This window comes from Erythrolamprus reginae, chromosome 11 (assembly GCF_031021105.1).
Source record: "Erythrolamprus reginae isolate rEryReg1 chromosome 11, rEryReg1.hap1, whole genome shotgun sequence".
NCBI classification, from domain to species: Eukaryota; Metazoa; Chordata; class Lepidosauria; order Squamata; family Dipsadidae; genus Erythrolamprus; species Erythrolamprus reginae.
Window position 1 is genome coordinate 21,379,928 of NC_091960.1, and position 22,084 is coordinate 21,402,011.

At 39.0% G+C, this 22,084-nt stretch overlaps 1 protein-coding gene across 1 annotated transcript in view; it reads right to left on the reverse strand.

The window, feature by feature from the left end:
• The window catches only part of CSMD2 (CUB and Sushi multiple domains 2), a 930,229-nt gene that overhangs the window by 64,488 nt on the left and 843,657 nt on the right, over positions 1–22,084 (reverse strand). The window contains exons 55-56 of the mRNA XM_070764517.1: positions 18,395–18,583; positions 8,529–8,702 (exon numbers count right to left, since the gene is read on the reverse strand). Coding sequence (XP_070620618.1) covers positions 8,529–8,702; positions 18,395–18,583 — 363 coding nt within the window. The remainder of the gene's footprint in view (positions 1–8,528; positions 8,703–18,394; positions 18,584–22,084) is intronic.

Below are 22,084 nucleotides of genomic sequence, written 5' to 3' on the forward strand. Positions count from 1 at the left end.
ATAAGTATTTTTTAACAATTGTTGATAGTTTTTCTAGATATGGCTTTGTGTATCTAATGAAACAGAAATCAGAGACATTTCAGATCTTTAAAGACTTTGCTGCAAAGGTCTTCAATCAATTCGGTGTCCGTATTAGAAGAATCCAAAGTGATCGTGGTGGTGAGTTTATGTCTCAGCGATTCCAGAACTGGATGAGACGCAAAGGAATACGGCACCAAGCTTCAGCACCTTACACTCCGGCCCACAATGGGATAGTTGAACGAAGGCAAGGTGTTCTACAGACTATGTATCGCTGTCTCTTAGAAGACGCTGATCTCGATAATGCTTATTGGGGCGAAGCATTAAGGTATGCAAACTACCTTGTTAATCGTACTTGGAGCAGTGTGTTAAAACAAACTCCGTACTATATGTTTTATGGGAAGAAGCCTGACATTCAACACCTTCACATATTTGGCTCGTATGCCATGGTTAACATTCCACTGGCTCAAAGAAAGAAGGGTGGTCCAGTGGCACAAAAATTGAGATTTATAGGTTTTGATGAAAGTTCCAAGTATTATAAATTTACTGACTCTAATTACAGAGCTATTGTTTCCAATTCAGCAAAATTTGAGGAAGATACAAATTGGTCCAGGATACACAGTAACGACACATCAGTTTATTTTCCTAAAGATGTTCAAGGTACAGCGCAACCTGACTCTCAGATAGATGTTCCAGATGTTCCAGTTGTCCCAGATGTTCCTGATGTACAGTCTTCATCAGTCGCAGATGATGTTATTAGCGATGTAAATGAAGATGGAGATGACCAAAATGAATGGACCACGGTTCTACGCCGTTCCAAGAGAACCACAAAAGGAGTTCCTCCTCAGAGATATCAAGCGCAAGTAGCTCAAAAATTGTTTCCTGTTATTTGTAACAATGTTTTACTTCCTCCTGATAATTTTTATCAAATAAAACATTTACCTGAACAGGAAAAATGGTATAATGCCATGCAAGCTGAACTTGACAGTTTAAAGAAATTGAAGGTGTACAAACATGTTGACCCTCCAGAACATAAGAAAGTTATTGGCACACGATGGGTCTATAGAATTAAGCGAAAGCCAAACGGTGAGGAACTATACAAAGCTAGATTAGTAGCACAAGGCTACTCTCAGACTTTTCCTGATGATTACACCGATACTTATTCACCTACTGTCAGAAATGAAAGTGTCAAAATTGCCTTAACAACTGCCGCTGCCCTGAATTTAGAAGTTTTCCAGTTTGATGTTGAAACTGCATATCTGAATGCCGATCTAGATGAAGAAATCTACGTGAAAGGTGCACCCGGATTCCAGGACCAGGAAGGATGTGTCTGGCGACTGCAAAAGAGTCTATACGGATTGAAACAATCTGTTTTAATGTGGCATAGATGTCTAATTGACAAACTAAATTCAATGGGCTTTATTAAGTCCGACTCTGATCAATGCGTGTTTACAAAAGGGCAAGGTAATGTTTATGAAATTGTTCTTGTGTATGTTGATGATATTGTGTATATTGGTCCAAATCAACATATGAGTGAGAATTTTGCAAAGGGTTTAGAAAAACATTTCACACTAAAAAGCTTAGGACACATTCATGATTACTTAGGGGTTCAAATTCAGAAAACTAAGAAGGGGTTTAGTCTCTCACAATCAAACAAGATTGATCAATTGTTACAACAATGCAACATGGCTGATGCACACCCATGTCGGTCTCCAATGCAGACAGATTTTTATAGGTTGACATACCAAAATAGTCCTTTGTTTAAGGACCAAACACTTTATCGCTCAGTAATTGGGTCATTGTTATATATTAGTAGTTGGACAAGACCCGACATTTCACTTAGTGTGAATTTGTTGTCACGACACGTAGGCAACGCGACTGTATTTCATTGGTCATGTATAAAGAGATTGCTCAGATATATGAAGCACACGATGGACATAAAGTTGTTCCTGGAACCAGAACAAAGCAAGTATCCTAAACTGATTTGCTATGCAGATTCTGATTGGGCGAGTGACATTGAAACTCGTCAAAGTACTTCTGGTTTCATAATGTTTTTGAATGGGTGTCCAATTTATTGGAAAGTCAGAAAGCAGAGATTTATTTCTTGTTCCTCCACTGAGTCCGAATATGCTTGTGTTTCTGACTGTTGCAATGATTTAACCAATGTTTCTGCTCTCATTACTAGTATCTGGGCAGAGCCAATGAAACCTATTGTCATTATGGAAGATAATATTTCAGTGAAATTCATTGCTGATGCTGAATATGTGGGAGCACGTTCACGGCACATCGATTTACGATATAAAAATGCGAGAAAATATGTGCAACAAGGATTCGTGACACTACAATATGTGCCTTCAAATGAACAGATCGCTGATGTGCTGAATAAGCCACTGCCAGCTGACCAACACGAATACCTTTCTGAGAAACTGTGCCTGAAGTGAATCAAAGTCCCTGATGACTGCCAAAGAAGGGGTGTCACGCTGAGAATTGCCAGCCAACAGAGACTTTCCTTAGTTAAAGTGTTGCTGTGTTTCTTTATTTGCTCTGATCACACCCCCTCTTACATCACTCCCACAATCCTTATCTTTCTCTGTTTCCTATATATATATCCGCTTGCTTATGTGAGCGAGCACATTCTAATCTAACCTTCTTGTGTGCTTGTAGCCATGTTTTTGTTAGAAGCTGCTTGATAAAGCGCAGCTGGCTCAATGAACTTTTTCTGTTTATAAAATAAAGTTTGTTTTCACTATGGTTCCTGCCTGCTGAAGTCCTGCTTTAAAATCCATCCCCAACACTGGCAACCCTGGATACATTCGGGCGCGTAACAAGCAGCCCGGTTAAGATCCTTGCCCAAAATGGCCGCTGGGCCGTTGCCATGGGAATGGGCGGGAAGCCAAGCTCTCCCGCCCCCCCGACTGCCTTTCCGAGGCCTGCAAACGGGCCTGCACTTGAAATCCGACTCTTCTTTGAGGCTTCGCCGACACCGATCCTCTTCGAAGCTGTCAGCTGTCAGTCGGGCCTCCCAGCACTCACCGAGGTGGCGCTAAATGGCGGTGGTGGGGGGGCGCGTCCGTGTAGACCCCCTCACGGGCCCCCTGTCTGACGTGACAGGCGGCCCTGTGACTTATTCGCCACGGGAGGGGCAGACCCCCCCGAGGCGTCAGTCACTTCCTCGGCTACCGGGCGCTACCACTGGAGCAGACAACCCGGGGGCTCTCTCTGTCTCCCACAGGCCCTTTCGTTATGTGGGGAGAATCACAAAGGAGCAGCAGCTAACAGGGCAAACCCTCTGGAGGTTTAAACCCTGGCTGTCCGAGGCAATCCTTCCCCTTGCTGCACCTGAAAGACAAAAAAATAGCAGAGAAAAATATATTAATAGTAAAATTTAATAAATAAACCTTATTTTTAATTAAACAGAATGGAAGAACAAACTCAAAGTCCCTTTTTACTGCGACTGAGTTTTTAGACTGGAGGGCTAAGGGGGCGGTGCCTCCCTAATATTTAAATTAAACTCAGTCCCGACCAATCAGATTGAGAATTACCCATCCTGGACTCTCCTTGCAAGTGCATTGGAGAATGCACCAGCATGCCTTCGGTCCCCGGTCCTAATATTTCTTCTTTTATTTTTTACTAGTATCATGTATATGAATATTATTATATCTTTACATACCTTCAATATTTACATGACAAAACAAATAAAAATAAATAAATAAATTGTTCTGTTCAGGATTTTGAAAGTTATCCCAGAGACAAGAGATGGAATAAACATCTAATTTCACTCACATATTTTCTCGCCAACATTCCATTAGGTTAGTAAGCAGATAAGAGATCTGAAGGTGGCTACTCATCCTTATATCTATATCATTGATCTATACCAAAAGTTTCCAGAGATTGCCCTGAGCACAGGTATAGCAATGGCTCGGTGGCCCCCTGATTCTGCAGAGTGGTATGCAAAAATGAGCCCACTAAATTCATCAACACCATAAACTACACTGCCAGAAACAATACCAATTACAACAAACTTAGATCCAGACCAGATCTATCTCTCCTACAACATATCCACTCCCGTGAACTCCGTGCAGAACTTGAGAGATGACTGGATCTTGGAGAAACAAACTTATACATAAATTACCGGGCTGAATTCATCAAATTCAAGAACCACAATCCATCTTATATCTTCCAACCTACCATCCCTCAACAACAAATCGACATCCCAAGCACCACCAACCAAGAATAGGAAAGTGCGCCCCTTACTTCCTCAATCCAATACAAAACCAATCTCAAATACAAAACCAATCTCAAATGCAAACTAATCAATGCAAGAAGCTGTGTCACATGCAAAGTCGTGGAATTAATCATAAACCAATTAATTACCCTCCATCTAGAAACTAATAATCTACTCTCTAACAAATGATTTTTTCAGAAAAAAAATATCTTGCAATCTACAACTCTACTGCAAAAACATATGGAATATACATCTCAATCAGGGCAAATCAATAGATGCAGTTTACAATGACTTCTGTAAAGCCTTTGACTCAGTGGTTCATGACAAACTACTTCTAAAACTCAAATCTTACGGCATCCTAGGATCCCTCCATAGCTGTATAACTGTGTTCCAAGTTGTCAAAAAAGGGAGCACCATATCTAATCCTGTTCTGGTTAAGAGCAGTGTACCCCAAGTTAGCGTACTTGGACCAACACTAATCATATTCTATATAAATGATCTTTGCAATCACATTACAAGCAACTGTGTTCTCTTCGCCAACGATATAAAGTTTTTCAACAGTAATAACACACCTACTCTACAAAAACACCTTGACTTTGTGTCTGAATGGTCAAATATCTGGCAAGTCCAAATCTCAACCAAAAAATGCTCTGTCTTACAAATTGGCAAAAAGAATCAGAACATCAAATGCAAGCTGAATAAACAAGACCTTACAACCTTCACTCTGTAAAAGACTTGGAATACTCATATCAAATAACCTAATTGCCAAAGCCCACTGCAACAACATCGCCAAAAAGGCTTCAAGAGTTGTTAACCTAATCCTACGTAGCTTCTGCTCTGGTAATCTCACACTACTAAGCAGAGCATACAGAACCTTTGCCAGACCAATCCTTGAATACAGCTCATCAGTCTGGAACCCATGCCACATTTTGAGCATAAAGACTCTAGAAAATGTCCAGAGATAGTTTACTAGAAGAGCCCTCCACTCCTCCACTCGCAACAGAATATCCTATGCAACTAGACTTACAATGCTAGGTTTAGAAAGCTTAGAACTATGTCGCCTTAAACACGACCTAAGCATAGCCCATAAAATCATCTGTTGCAATGTCCTTCCTGTCAGCAACTTCAGCTTCAACCACAACAACACACGAGTACACAACAGATATAAACTTAAAGTAAACCGCTCTAATCTTGACTGCAGGAAATACGACTTTAGTAACTGAATAGTTGATGCATGGAACTCACTACCAGACTCTGTAGTTTAAACCTCAAAACTTTACCCTTAAATTATCCACTGTTGACCTCTTCCGATTCCTAAGAGGTCAATAAGGGGCATGCCTAAATGCACCAGAGTGCCTTCCCTCCCCTGATACTAATAAAAAAGAAAAATTAGGAAAGGGACAAACATTAGGATAATATTCATGTATATAAATATTGTTATTTCTTTGTATACCACCAATACGTACTTGACAAAACAAATAAATAAAATGAATAAATAAAATAAAATAAAAGGACCATTTCTCAGGAATTTGTTAACAGTTTGGTGTAGTAATTAAGAAACTGAGCTAGAAGCCAGGAGACTGTGAGCTCTAGTCTGTCTTTAGGCATGAAAGCCAGTTGGTAACCTGGGGTCTAATCATCAGAAGATGGTGAGCTAGTTCCATTTTGACATGAAAACTGGCTGGGTGACTTTGGGCAGCCCCTCTCGCTCAGTCCAATTCACTTCACAGGGTTGCTGTGAGAAAAGTAGGAATAAGGCATGTTGGATAGGTACCATTCTGACTTAGTTGTAAAAATAATAAAGGCAGGACACAAATTATATAAATAAATAAATTTGGAATCTTAAGGAATCTATTTAATACTTTTGTTTTCCATCATTGGTAACAAATCTAGGCAGCAATTTAAAAAATATAAAGCAACATTTTTTTTAAAAAAAATAGGACTTAAAAGCAAGGATGTAGATGTAGCAAATTACTGAAGCCACCAATTGATTTTGGATATATGGAGATAAAGATATTTTTGCTGATAATGAACTCATCTGTCACCTTTTGGGTTACTCCTGGTCCAGGCTCTGTTGACATTTAAGTCCTTCATTCAAACTGTAGACACTTTTCTATACCTATTCATGCACTTGTACAGAAAGTATGGCACTACTGAAAGATGACCTCAGTAGTTCAAGCACCAAATCTATCTAAAACAATCTCTTGAGTAACCCTTGGCACAATTCTGAGCAGATGTACACAGCAACTGCTAACCCTGTTTACATTTTTTTCCTTTGGTTTGGCTTGCCAATTCTGGTCTTTTTCAAACAGGAAATTACAAGGTGCTTCAAGGCCACCTGTTAGCTTTGCAGAAACAGAGGTGCCGGCTTTGTCAGGAACAGAGAAACAGCACTCCAATGAACCAGTAAGTCATTTCCTCTACTGCCAAAAGGGAAGTATGTGTGTGCAAGGAAGCCATTTTGAAGGAGTGATTTGACAGCTGGAACGGTGCCTGTTCCTTTACTCATGTGGTGACCATCTGTTCTTGTATCTTTCCACCAAACAGGTTTTTTTTTTTTTTTTTTAAATGCAGCTCTCCAAAACAAGTCTGGTTTATATGCTTGTGTGAGAGAGACACAATGTTTTTTTAAAAAAATCTTTTTTTGGATATGTATGGAATTGAGCTTTACATCTTTCTTCCCTAAATAAAGCATCAGCAATGGCCCATATTCCCCTCCCCCCCTCCAAACCAACTTTGCAAATCTTCTTTACGAAAAGGTTTTCTTATAAACAAAGGAGGAACTACACCTTCAAGTTTTTAATTGGTAAGTGCTGGCACCAAAAAGTGGATCCCAACCCTGCTGGGAATCTCTTCACAGCCTACATCATATGCAGAATTATTTACTTACTCAACAGTATAAAAACTTTCAATTTCAAGATCCTTAATAGCAGTCCAAAGTGACCTGAGTATCTGTCAAATCTACTATGACAATGCATGCCATGAAACTACAAAAGCTAATTTTGCTCTCCAAAGAATTCAGGCAAGAAACAAGAGATGGGGCAGATCAGACAGGGGTCATGTCAGGATAGAGAATACACAGAATCAGAAATGGGATTCTTTTATGTTTTTAGATACACATATTCCTGGGTTTAGGTATCTTTAGAAGGTGTTCAACATACCACACTCTCCATAGCGCTTGCATGGTGCAACAATGCAGAGACATCAACTTTTTGGGAGAGGAGGACTACCCTCTGAGATTAAATATCACCGAACATTTAATATGAGAAGATAAAAATGGGGGCTGCCTATTCTCTTTAGGCACTGTCTATATTTTTCCCCAAGCAGCATCAAGTAAAAAAATGGATTATATGTTGATACAGATTACCTCTTGACCTGATTCTAATCAAGGGTCTCCTGAAAATATTATGAATCCTAGTCATATTATTCCAAGAGCTTTAAGCCCTTCAAGTCTTAAATATAATATGCTAACAAAAGACTAAGGAAACTCCCTTGTTGTGGGATATCCACATGGTAAACACAGTAACCCTTGAAGGAGAAATGTCCTTCTACACTAGTCTTCTCCAATTTTCAAACCCAACTGTTAAAATAGAAGTGGCATCTGATACATTGGGAAAGCTTCAAATGGATTGAGACTCTCCTTGAAAAAAATGTAACAGGCATAATCCAGCAATTTCTATTACAATCTGTTTTTTTCTAAACCATGTAGTGTACTTTGCATATACTGAGAATATATGTCCTGCATAGATTATGAATCAGTCCTATAGTGAAATCATCTGCCCTCTAATTTGTAAGATTGCCTGCCAGGAATTTTTAGTTAATTAAAATATGGATTTTAGCTGTTTGCTTTTCTTGAATGTGTTATTGGAAAGTTGAGATTTATAACTGTACCTGGTATGAAATCTGGTCAGGAAAAGACACAAATTACTTAAGGTGTTTCTAGAAGTTACCACAAGTGAACCTAGGCCTATTCCAAAGCATGCTTTCCTTGAAACCCAGATTGTTTTAAACAATAGCAATAACATTTAAATTTATATACCACTTCATAATGCTATTACAGCCCTCTCTAAGAGGTTTTCAGAATCAACTTCTTGCCCCCAACAATCTGGGTCCCCGTTTTAACCACCTTGGAAGGATGGAAGGCTGTGTCAACCTTGAGCCGGTGGTGAGATTTGAACTGTTGAACTACAATCTTATTGAGTGATGCTACTTAAAGAGATGAGAACAAATCCACCCATATGCCCTCACCTTGGTAGCCACCTCTTTTGCTGCTAAGTTTTCTTACCTGAGCAATGAGGTAGAGAGCCACTCCAACGCCCATCAAGATGACACGTGCGGGTAGAATTACCAATCAAATTTCTGCCTTCCTGGCATTTGTAGCGTACCACCGCCCCTACGGTGTGGACATCACCCAAGATCTGGGCATAAGGTGGGGATCCAGGATGGCCACAGGAGACCACTGAAACAGAGTTTTCAATCCAACCTCAACAAAAGTCGTATTATATTCATTCACTGATCATTCATTCATTCATTCATTCATTCATTCATTCATTCATTCATTCTCTCTCTCTGCTCCATCAACTTTCTATATTGCCACAATTGTATTACTTATATTAATTCTAAATTACATTACTTGTATTACATTCTAAAAGGAGGGAATGACAAAGAAACAGGTGAGATAGAAATGAAATTTAATTTCATGCTACTAATTAATTAAACCAATTATTCCTTTTTAATTTTTTAGAATATTGTGCGATCTAAAAATTATACTTGCAAAGTTTTGGGCGTATGTATGTATGTATGTATGTATGTATGTATGTATGTATGTATGTATGTATGTATGTATGAACTGTATGTACACTGAGGGGGGGAGTATTTAGTCAGACACCAATTGTGCAAGTTCTCCCACTTAAAAAGATGAGAGAGGGGCTGAAATTGACATCATAGGTAAACCTCAACTATGAGAGACAACATGAGGAAACACATCAAGAAAATCACATTGTCTGAATGTTAACGAATTTATTTGCAAGTTATGGTGGAAAATAGGTATTTGGTCAATAACAAAAGTTCATCTCAATACTTTGTTATATATCTTTTGTTGGCAAAGGTCAAATGTTTTCTGTAAGTCTTCACAAGGTTGGCACACACTGTTGCTGATATTTTGCAGATCTCCTCTAGAGCAGTGATATTTTGGGGCTATTGCTGGACTTTCAACTCCCTCCAAAGGTTTTCTATAGGTTTGAGATCTGGAGACTGGCTAGGCCACTCCAGGACCTTGAAATGCTTCTTATGAAGCCACTCCTTCATTGCCCTGGTGGTGTGTTTAGGATTATTGTCATGCTGAAAGACCCAGACACGTTTCATCTTCAGTACCCTTGCTGATGGAAGGAGGTTTGTACTCAAATCTCACAATACATGGCCCCATTCATTCTTTCATGTACATGGATCAGTTGTCCTGGTCCCTTTGCAGAGAAACAGCCCCAAAGCATGATGTTGCCACCCCCATGCTTCACAGTAGGTATGCTGTTCTTTGGATGCAACTCAGCATTCTTTCTCCTCCAAACAGGATGAGTTGTGTTTCTATCAAACAGTTCTACTTTGGTTTCATCTGACCATATGACATTCTCCCAATGCACTTCTGGATCAACCAAATGTTTTCTAGCAAACTTCAGATGGCCCCGGACATGTACTGGCTTAAGCAGGGAGACATGTCTGGCACCGCAGGTTCTGAGTCCCTGGCAGCTTAGTGTGTTACTGATGGTAGCCTTTGTTATGTTGGTCCCAGCTCTCTGCAAGTCATTCACTAGGTCCCCCCATGTGGTTCTGGGATTTTTGCTCACCATTCTTGTGATCATTTTGACCCCATGGGGTGAGATCTTGCATGGAGCCCGAGATCGAGGGAAATTATCAGTGGTCTTGTATGTCTTCCATTTTCTAATTATTACTCCCACAGTTGATTTCTTCACACCAAGCTGCTTGCCTATTGCAGATTCAGTCTTCCCAGCCTGGTGCAGGGCTACAATTTTGTTTCTGGTGTCCTTCAACAGCTTTTTGGCCTTCACCATAGTGGAGTTTGAGGTTGTCAATATAAAAGACACCTGTGGATGTTCCATTACTACAGGTAATGAGTGGAGGACAGAGGAGCCTCTTAAACAAGAAGTTACAGGTCTGTGAGAGCCAGGAATCTTGCTGGTTTGTAGGTGACCAAATACTTATTTTCCACTATAATTTTCAAATCAATTTGTTAAAAATCAGACAATGTGATTTTCTGGATATGTTTTTTCATGTTGTCTCTTATAGTTTAGGTCTACCTATGATGTCAATTACAGGCCTCTCTCACCTTTTTAAGTGGGAATATTTGCACAATTGGTGTCTGACTAAATACTCCCCCCCCCCCACTGTATGTATGTTTTAATGGAGGATACATACAGACAGAGGTCCCTAGTTTATCATTTTAGCACACATATTCAAGAGGAAAAAAGAACACTTTTAACAGCAAAAAACATTTGGAAACAGAGCCAAAAATTCTTCTGTTGCCCAACAGGATCCTTCCAATTCAGTTTAATTTGTTTTAAATGGCAACAAATCTGTGCAATCTCCACACAAGAGATTTCATACTGTAACCACATGAGTCCTGAATTTATTCATACACACAGATGGAGCTGGGCTAGTTGCATTCCCGGTATTTGAGCATCGTGTGGATCAAAAGTGTATTTGGGTGGGTCCCACTGACGCTTGTGATTAGATCCACATGTTGCATCAAGTCATGCTTTCTTTAACCACAGTTACAATTAATGGGCAAACCATAATGTCCATATTATATATATATAAAGATGCTATAGCAGAAGTGGGGGCAAAGTTTTATGGTCAGAAGGTGGATCTGAATGAAGGTTGAGTGCTGCAGTTGACCATGCAAAATGGATATTAATCACTTCATACATGTGGGCAAAATTTGGCAGGTGGATTATTTAGATTTGGCAAATAAATCTTGTTCGCTTCTAGCAAGTAGGCTAATGATTAATAACAGGAATATTTATTAGGGTTTTTGTGCTGCTTTAGGCTTGATTAAAAATGCTTTAGAATAATAATTTAATAATAATAATTTATTAAATTTGTATGCCGCCCCTCTCCGAGGACTCGGAGTGGCTCACAACAACAATACAACATGTACAAATCTAATATTAAAAACAATTTCAAACCCTCATTATAAAAAGAAAAACAATCACACAACCTAACAATCCATACAAAAAACCAAACTAGCTTGGGGTATATTAATTTCCCCATGCCTGGCGACATAGGTGGGTCTTCCGAAGCTTTTGAAAGGCAAGGTGAGTGGGGGCAGTTCTAATCTCTGGGGGGAGTTGATTCCAGAGGGTTGGGGCCGCCACAGAGAAGGCTCTTTCCTTGGGTCTGGCCAGACGACACTGTTTAGTGGACGGGACCCAGAGAAGGCCAACTCTGTGGGACCTAATCGATTGCTGGGATTCATGTGGCAGAAGAATGTCTGGAGATGTGATCTGTCAGCAATATTTTAAACCTGCTATATTAGGGGTGTCCAACCTTGGCTTGGCAACTTTAAGACTTGTGGACTTCAACCCCCAGAATTCCCCAGCCAATTCTGGGTGTTGAAGTCCACAGGTCTTGAGGCCCCACCGCTGTGCCACATCTTTTCTTGGATCGCTTGGCACCTTCCACAACTGCCCTGCGAAACTGGTTAAAGAGGCAACTGCTTTGAACAGTAGCAAATAACCTTCGTGTTTGTCAGATCATCAGAAACAATGCAGATCTCTATTTTTTTCACAGTGAACAAATGATCAGATTCACCCTGATGCACTTATCTATGCCATATGGCTAGTGAGCTGTTGTGGGCAACATATCTGAGATGGTTCAGAAGCCCAAGTTACTTGAATTTTGTATTTTAATATCCCATCAATACGTTCCAAGGTAAGTCTATGAGAAGACTGTGAGAAAGAGTCTGAAAAGGAACACTTAAGAACTCAAATATAATTTAAGAACAGATACCCCACAAATTACATGTAAACAGAGAACTTGCAACAGTGACAGCACTTCTAAAGATTAACAATTTCCTACATCCCCTATTTCTCTAAAAATGAATTCATTCATAGTGGTGGATACTTTTAACTAGAAATGTCCAAAATGGAGAAATAACATCTTTTGTATTCCTCTTCACAGTGATATTGTCACACAAGAAATGCCCTTTAACAATATGCAATTGTCAGCCACTTCCATTCATGCTTTCTAACTGAGCCAATTAGGAATTGCCCGTTCCCTGCTCTTGACTAATAAGGGTCCAACTACTGAAATTTTCTTGCGGGCTATAGGCAGGATCCTCTAACGAAGGTGTGACCTCAAGCAATAGGTGTCTTCAGTTTTATAGTCTTAAATCAAAACAAAAAATACTGTGTATAGAATCATTCGGGGAGACGTCAGCTCATTTTTAAACTGTATCAGAGGTGGGTTCCTACTGGTTTCATACACTGTTAGCAAGGTTGATGTCACAGAGAAGGTTCTGTTGGTGCGGGTCCATGGCCATTTCCATCTTGTTTTCTGCTTCTGTTCATGTGCAGAAGCAGGTTTTTGCTTCTGTAAATGGACAGAAGCTGAGTTTTCGGCACTGTGCATGTGTGTGCACCCATGTGGAGTGGCCACATGGCGCACAAAGCACGCATGGCCACGCAGCACGGGAGGAAGCGAACCGGTGGCAAGGTAAGTTAGAACCCACCCCTGAACTGTACCATGGTAGTTTGAGAGAGAAGCGGGTTTTAGCATTGCTGTAGTGACGACAAAGCAAGCAAGAGATCTCTGTCAATGTCATGTCTTCCATTTTATAACATAAGTAGAAGTATCCTGTGCAAAATTTAGTTCCAACGTCTAATAATCAAACTTAGGCCATTCTCAAGCATCCTGAAAATCATACAGAAATAGAACAGAAGAGACGGAGGTTCCAACTTACCGCCGCTACCAGTGCTGATGCGCGCGCAGCTCTGAATGACCGGCAGGTGCATGTCGGAGTGAGATTTGCCTTCTGCGCATGTGCAGGAAGCAAATATCGTGAGAAGATGCATGGTGTGTGAGATTTCAGTAATTTTTTGCTACTGCGCATGCGCGGAAGCAAAAAAGTGCCGAAAATCACCCAAAACTCTCTCTCTCTCTCGCATGTCCTTTTGCAAGATTTTGCTTCCTGTGCATGAACAGAAGCCAAATCCTGCTCCAACGTGTGTACCTGCCCACTGGTCACCTGGAGCTGCATGTGCAGCTCCATTTGGGGCATCCCTCCCCATTTTGGTAAGAACCCAATACTGAAACAGAAGCTTCTTTTGTAATGTGGAAAAATGAGAAAATGCAAGGCAGACTTTGATATGGTACAAGCATTTAAATGAGTGAGAGGCTTGTTCTTGAAGAGTGAACTGGTCTCTCCATGAGGAAATCTTAAGGAAATATGAGTTTTAGGGGGGGAGCATGTTCTCCCTAGGTGTCTTCAACAGTTCGATTAGTCCTAATAGGTTGAAAGTACTGATTGTTTAAAATAGTGTCTTCTTATTGTCATGTATCCATCCCTGGATGGAGGGGATTGCTGCCTCGGGAATTCTGGGGGTTGAAGTCCAGACATCTTAATGTTGCCAAGTTGAAAAAGAAGCATTGCTTTAGAGGTTTGCAGGTTTAAAATGTGAGGGTTTCAATTTCAATAATTCCCTTAATAGCCTCTGGAAGTTGAAATCCACACAACCTAAATCCAGTGAGTTTGAGAAGTACTGTTTTAGAGCAAAGAGCCAACTAATGAAAGATGCTAAGAACTTTGGCTGTTCTTGACAGAAGTTGAATGAGATTGGATCTGGCTGGCTGGGGAATTCTGGGAGTTGAAGTCCATAATCTTAAAGCTGCCAAGTTTAAGAAGGACTTCCCTAACTTAACAAATGCAGCAATTTGTTTAACACCCATGGCAAAATAAAGTTATAAAGTCAGGTATGATTCACTTAACTACTGCCTTGCTTAGCAATGGACATTCTGGTCCCAACTGTGGTTGAACACAGAGGATGATCTATGTTTCCTTGTTCTCCTGGAAGTCTTCATCTGGCACAAGACAAAACTTTCTACTCTACTGATACAGTTTACTAGACTTGAAAGTGACCTTGTACGTCATCTTGTACGCAAGCGGGAGTCCCTACACCACTTCAGACAAATGGCTGTCCAATTTCCTCTTGAAGATCTCAAATTTTGGAGCACTCACAACATCTGCAGGCAAGCTGTTCCATTGGTTGATTGCTGTCACTGTCAGAAAGTTTCTTCTTATTTCCAGGTTGAACATCTCCTTGGCCAGTTTTGGGCTGACTCTCTCTTTGGTCTGTTCCAAACACTTATTATTTCCTGCAGTAATCCTCTCTAAAACTACTTTCCATTGTTTTTTCTCATACCACTCAGCAGAAATGTTCAAACTCACTTCAATATATTGTGTAAGATCTATGTTTCATCAAAAGCTGGCCCAGAGGGTCTAAACCAGGAATAAGTCAGAAATAGGATGATGGAAGTCTCCACCACATAAATTGAGTTATCCTTCCATTTTGCACGTTCTCCCCTTTCATATGATGTATGAAAAAGAAAACCAAATCTTTGATTATAGTTATCACCATTATTTTCTTTCTTTCTTTTTTCTTTGTACTAAACCCTATAGACTTCCTGTGTCTATATTACTTTCATGGCCTTTCCATAGGAGATCTACTGAGCTCTCTAATCCTTTTTGATGCAGCATTCCTTCCTTTTCTTTCCAGAAAAAGTAGAAGTGGACATCACCAGTACTTTTAGATCTTTTGAACTCTTCTGATTGTCTGGTGGGTTATTTACTCATTCTAAATGCTCACCTGTCTAAATGTCTGCCTGTCAAACTGCCACAGCTTGGTTAACAATGAAGTCCAGGAGATTCCTTAGATCTCAGATAGCTGGCATTCAGTAATTCATTCACCTCCAATTCTTTGGGACTCAATGGCATCATTTTAGCAGGACAGTCTGCCAATAACTGCTCCTTTGTGTCTTGTAAGATCATGGATGTGTCATCAGTGATATTGTCAACCTGTCTCCCACTGTCATTTTTTATTATCTTCTATTTTTTCAAGCTTTATGTTCCTGCACATTGCAAAGTACTTCTTTCAAACACATTGCACAGAACTCTACGTTTAGCTAATTGAAAGATTCCAATTAAATCGTTGTTTTTCTCAAAATGTCCTGCTTTTTTTTATGTTCATGCCGAAGTGAATGTCCACTTGAGATAAATTCTTAGAGTAAAATCAATGCCTGAGATGACAACTATATAAGCTTAGTTGTAGAACTGTTTTGTTATTCTAATTACAGTAAAATGGGCTTCTTGTGTCTATTTTCCATAGTGGCAAGCTGAAATGCCAGCAATGCAGGGAAAACAGACTGTGCTGAAGAAATCAAATTAAAAAGACATTTGCTCCTTTCATTGCTTTAAGAGAAGGAAAGAGAGGCGGAGCACTTAAAGTAAATTACCTTGTACTTTAAATTTGCAAAACCTGGACCTTCCACATCTTGATAAATATAAGGCTGGTATCTTCCCTTGAGCTATAACATTTCTCTGGAAGTCATTAGTCATATTAATTAGCAGACTGATGGTGTGACCAATATCTATCCTTGGAGAAACTCCTCTATTTAGGCCGATATTCTGTCTTGAATTATTCCCTAAACCTCCTAAGGATGCTTGAAGAATTCAGTCTTTGCTAATTGTGTTAAGGGCTGACTTGAGACAGACCGTTTGATAAATATATAAAACTGGATTTCAGTTCCACTCTTCTTTTTTTAAAATTTAAGTGCAGATAGTCTCAATAACTGCAGGGTTTTAATGCATATTTTAAATTTAATTAGATTTGCTGTTGTACTGTATTGTTATATTATATGCTGTTAGCCGCCCTGAGTCCTCGGAGAAGGACAGCATGCAAATCAAATTAGTAAATAAATAATAATTAAATGAATATGTTTGCCACATTAATACAATTTTAGAGGTGGTATTCAACTCTGATATTCTCTTTCTTGCTTCCCATAGTTGATTTCTTGCCAACCATAGTTGATTTCTATTTTAGCTGGCACAAGTTAGAGAACTCTGCCCCCCCCCCCCCAATTCTCCAATTATTGCACTCACTGCTTCGAAATAATCTTGTGTGGATTTCTTTGGGAATTCAAAAATGTATATATGAGGTGTTTCCAAACTTTATACCAGAGGTCTTCAAACTTGGTGACTTTAAGACTTGTGGACTTCAACTCTCAAAATTCTCGGAGTTGAAGTCCACAAGTCTTAAAGTCACCAAGTTTGGGGACCCCTGCTTTATACCCACAACCACCATCTAGTGAAGGAAGGAATGTTGCTGAACTGTAGGTCCCAGAATTTCTCATCATTGGCACGGCTTCCACAGAGTGGTTTCACAATGTTGGAAGTGGCCCAGGTGGCATCCCTGCCCTCCAGGATGAGATGGATTGCAGCCTTAATAATAGAGAGAATGGGAGAACCAGAAGCTACTAATTGCCTATCTTCTCCTTCAGTGTTCCCTCTAATTTTTTGGGGGGGTGGGCAGAAAAGTATAGTGTCTGAGCGGCAGTCCCTTTGGGACTGGGCGGCACAAAAATAATAAATAAATAAATAAAAAACCCACCCTGTTTTGCCTCAGAGAATTTCAAAATAAAATACTGTACTGTGTGTCTATAACAGTGAGCTCATAATAGGGCAACTCTATCAATATCAAAATGCCACTTAAATAGTTGAGCTAGTTTCAAACTAGATTTTGATTTTCTTTCTCTCTTCCTTACTCCCATTCTTTTTCTTTCTCTTTTCCTTCCTCTTTTTTTTCTGTTTCTCTCTCTCCCTCTCTCTCTCCTTCCCTCTCACTCTTTCCCTCTCGGCTTCTGGGCAGGTTTGGAACACTCTGAGTTGATGATGATTTTTAAGTGAGCGATTGCTCACTGCTCAGCTTAGAGGGAACTATGTTCTCCTTTGTTTATTATCTTTGGGTTTATTATCTCTAGTGGCTCTCTCTCTCACCCTCTCTCCTTTCCTTTCTCCTTCTCTCTCTTTTCTCTCTCTTGAAATAGGAACATAAAAGATTCCCGCTTAAAAAAGCAGACAAGCTTTGGGCACAAACAAGCAAGCCAACAACAATGGGGACAACTAGACACAAGAACAATTTTCCCCCCAAATGCCACCATTCTGCTAAACAAATAATTCCCTCACCACTGTCAATTGATTCACTAAGGCTGCATTACTATTACTATTAGTCTTCTCAACATTCCTATCACCCATCTCCTCCCATTTATGACTGTATGACTGTAACTTGTTGCTTGTCTCCTTACGATTTATATTAATATTGATTGTTACCTGATTGTATAATTGTATCCTATGACAATCATTAAGTGTTGTACCTCACGATTCTTGACAAATGTATCTTTTCTTTTATGTACATTGAAAGCATATGCATCGAAGACAAATTCCTTGTGTGTCCAATGACACTTGGCCAATAAAGAATTCTATTCTATTCTGTTCTTTTCCATTCCATTCCATAACAGAAAATCAAAATGATCATTTTGTTATGGTTTCTATTGAAAGGGTCTCCCTCAGTTTTTGTGCCTCTTTTCTCCTTCTTACAATATTTCTCTCTCTCTCTCTTTCTTTCTCTCTCTCTCTCTCTGTGTGTGTGTGTGTGTGTGTGTGATTTTGTTCTCAAGGGATAGTGTACCGGTAGGAAACGGTAAGAGAAACCCGCCCCTGCAGTGGCTGGTTTGAATGATCCTCATCTCAACTACACACAAACTTGAAAAGCTCCAACTTCAATGAATCAAGTGTTATCAAGTTGAGAATAGAGAAATCTAATTGAGAAAGTTGGTACAAAATTACATATTCCCCTAGGAAGTTACCACCTCCATAAACAAATTAACAGGTAAAGCAGTGGTCTAGAAAGCTCCTCTTAAGAGTCTGGAGGGTTGGCATAAGCTGTGAAGTTCCCCTTTCCCCTTGTTCATGGGGGCAAGAAGATGAGCAGGGGGAAGCTATTACAATCCCAAACAGGCTATAAAGGATACATTCCCTTTCCAAACAAAATGGAAATCAAAGCAGAAGGAAAACAAGGAACTTACAATGACAGACAGGAAGCAGGCGGTCCCAAATGCCATCGCCCTGGCAGGTAAGCACATGGGTGCCTAGCAAATAATATCCATGGTTGCATTGATAAGAGACAGTTGTTCCAAAACTGTATCTGTGAGGCCCACTTGGTTGCACTTGACGGACGCTGTTTTCCAGGTGTCCAGGATCAGTACAATTTATAACTGCAAGCAGATCACAGAAGATAAAAAGAATATTAACAACAACTCCCCAAAAATGAAAAAAGTGTTACAGAGAAGGAAAAGAAGCTCATTTTTCCCCTTCCATTTTTGAAAATAATATAGGAGGAGAGTAGATCAAATCAAATCAAATCAAATCAAGGGCATCTGTGAGCATGAGTGAAAAGGTAGTGGCTGCAAGCTCAAAGCGCAACTGAAGTGCTACCTCTTTTTCACATGTATCATCCACATGACACACATCCAAAGCAGGTAGGGCTCTGATTATGTGGCTGTAGCAACCATCCTTTTAAAATCCTACCCAACAATGTCACTGGATCAAATACTAGTGTTCCACCATTTGGTTCTCCTCTGTGATGGAATGTAGCTTGTATTCCCAGGAGGAAAGTATATCCTCAATAGTGCAAAGTAATAGCTTTAAATTTGCAAGATTTCTATCTAATAGTGAGGGACAATAAAGAAAACTGCTTCAGTATGTCTTTCCTGGTTTTCAGAATCTGACATTCTGAAAAGGGAGAGGGATAAGGAGAGAGAGAAATAGAGAGAGGGGCAGGGAGAGAGGAGAGAGAGAAACTGCTAAAAGGAATTACTCAAGTGCTGGTTATATCAATCCTAGCAAAAGTAAGACATTCTTTGCAGCCCAGAAGAATTTAGAAATAAAAATCCAGTTGGGATGTTTAAGCAAGAATCCAACTGTATCTCATCTGGTTGGGTGTTTTGGCTCAATGGGCTATTGCCCATTGTAACTACAACTGTATTTATGCATTGTTATCATGTGTATAGTCCGAAATTGTGATTTTTTTTTTGGTCCTTCCAATTTATTTAATGCTGAGGTTTATTTTTTTAATCTTTTTTAAAATAAAGTTTATTAATTTTTCATTTTTTTTAAAACCAAAATCATAATAAATACAGTAAGTAGTTCTGCATTGGTACATTCTTCTTTATTTTTCTTTTGAAACTTATATTTTGTAAACTTATATACATTTAATCGCTCTACACTTAATCTTATTTTAATAAAATAGATAATATACTTATATTTTATACTATTATGCTGAATATTTGTATATTTATGTTGTACTCTTCTTTGTACTATTATACTTATACTGTACAGTACTTTATACATTTCTATATACATACATACATACATACATACATACATACATACATACATACATTTACATAATGTACTTCAATTTTAGCTCTTTCTTTTCATTTTGTTTTCCTATGCCGACTCCATTGATACCATCTGTCCCAAATTTCAAAGTACAGTGCTCCCTTGACTTTCGCGGGGGATACGTTCCAAGACCTCCCGTGAAAGTCAAATTTCCATGAAGTAGAGATGCTCCCTTCCTTCCTTCCTCCTCCTCTTTCCTCCATTCCTGGTTTTACTTACCCCCAGAACTTGCAGGGGCAATGTGGCGGCAAGTTGAGGGCTTTGCTGCACTCGCTGCCAGCATCTCCCATAGCTGTGGTGGCAACACAGGTGCTCAGGGTCAGGGCAGGGGAAGCGCATGGCAAGAGGGATCCAGGCCAGGACTCAAAGCAGGGATTCCAGGCCGGTTAGCTGGGAGATGGGTCGGCTTAGGTGGGTGGAGGAAGAAGAGGCGGCGGCGATGGGCAGCAGTAAGCAATGGTGGTGGAAAAAAAGGTCTTGTCCATCTGCAAGGCTTGGCTTCAAGGGGAGTGTACCAACGCTCTGAGAATTAAAGGGGAGGGATCGGGAGGCTGAGGCAGAAGTGGAGCTTTTAAAATATAATAAATATTTAAATTTTAAAAATCATAAATTAAATATTCAAAAATATTTATTTATTTATTTATTTGTTTGTTTGTTTGTTTGTTTATTTATTTATTGAAAACCCGTGGTATGGACTTTTTGCAAAAGTCAGATCCGTGAAAGTCAAGGGACTACTGTATTCTGAATCTTTTTCGCCTTGCAAATCAATTGTTAGTCTAGCCATCTTTGCGCATTTGTATATTTTTCTAATTATTGTATTTTCTGGGGGAGTTTCTGAATATTTCCAGAATTGGGCAAAGGCGATTCTAACCACCGTGGTAATATGAAGTATCAGATATTTGATATTCTTAGGGTAGGCTTTTTTTTTTATATTCCCAAAAGGAGGAGTTCCGGTGTGTATTCAATTTGAAGTTGCAAGATCTCTTGCAAACATTTGTGTATTTTAATCCAAAATCTTTTGTTATCAGGGCACAACCACCACATGTGAAAGAAGAGGCCTAAACTTTTTTTTACATTGCCAGCAAGTCAGATTCAAATTTGGGTATGTCTTTGCCAATTGTGTCGGAGCCAAATGCCATCTATAGAACATTTTGTAATAATTTTCTTTATATGATACTGATTTGAAGTTCCTATTCCATATTTGTTCCCAATCTACCAGGTGAATATTATGCTCAATGTTTTGGGCTATCATAGGCCTTTTAACCAATTATTCATTTCTTTCATATTGTAACATGTAGCCGTAAAATTTAGATTTACTTTTAATTTCTGGGCCTGTCAATAGTTTATCTAACACACTTAATTCATTTCCAATTCCTTCATTTTTCATACCCATATTATAACAAGATTGTAACTGTCTATTTCTATATTTTGATTATAAAATTCTTTCCTACTTATAAGTTTCCCTTTTTTATGTAATATATCTTTATATATTAAATTTTTATTCCTGTTGAATAGAGCATGGCTTCCATGTTTGAAAGCTGTTAAATAATGTTTCTTTTTAATTTCCAATCATGTTGTAATCAATGTTTCTCTCACTAAATGTCTTCGAAAATAACTAGGAATTTTTTCTTGTTTCATAAGAAAGAATGCCAACCCAATAATAAAATTGTGGCCTTCTAATGTCAAAATCCTATTATCATCCAAATTAATCCAGTTCCTTATGTATGTTAATATTGTTGCTGTCTGGTAGAATTTCCAGCCTGGGAATCCAAACACCCCCCCCCCCCCCTGTTTTTATCATCTTGTAAATATATTTTCTCTATTCTTGATTTTTTTATTTTGCCAAATGAATTTTATTACTATTTTATCTAAATTTGTGAAAAACGTTTTTTCCAATTTGACCAGAACTACTTGAAATAAATATAATAATTTTGGGAGAATATTCATCTAAAATGATGGCTACACAACCTCGCAGAGATACCTGTAAGTTTTTCCATCTTTGAAGATCCAATTCTATTTGTGTTATCAATTTATTATAATTATTATCCTTAATTGTTGAGCATTTATTCATCAAATTAATACCTGAGGTTTAAATATTTATGTTAATATGGTACTTAAAATGCACTAGGCATTCTTGGCAAAAGATATGCTCCATTTGAGTGGGAGGTCCATTTCTTCCTTTGCTCTTCTGTTTTTTGCATATTTCCCCTGTTTTCATTTGCTCATAAGAAAGGTGCTATAAGGAGATGGCTATGGTCCTTTTCATTTAAATGATAAATGTAAAGGAATCCCTGTGGATTTTACTCCACTAGTCA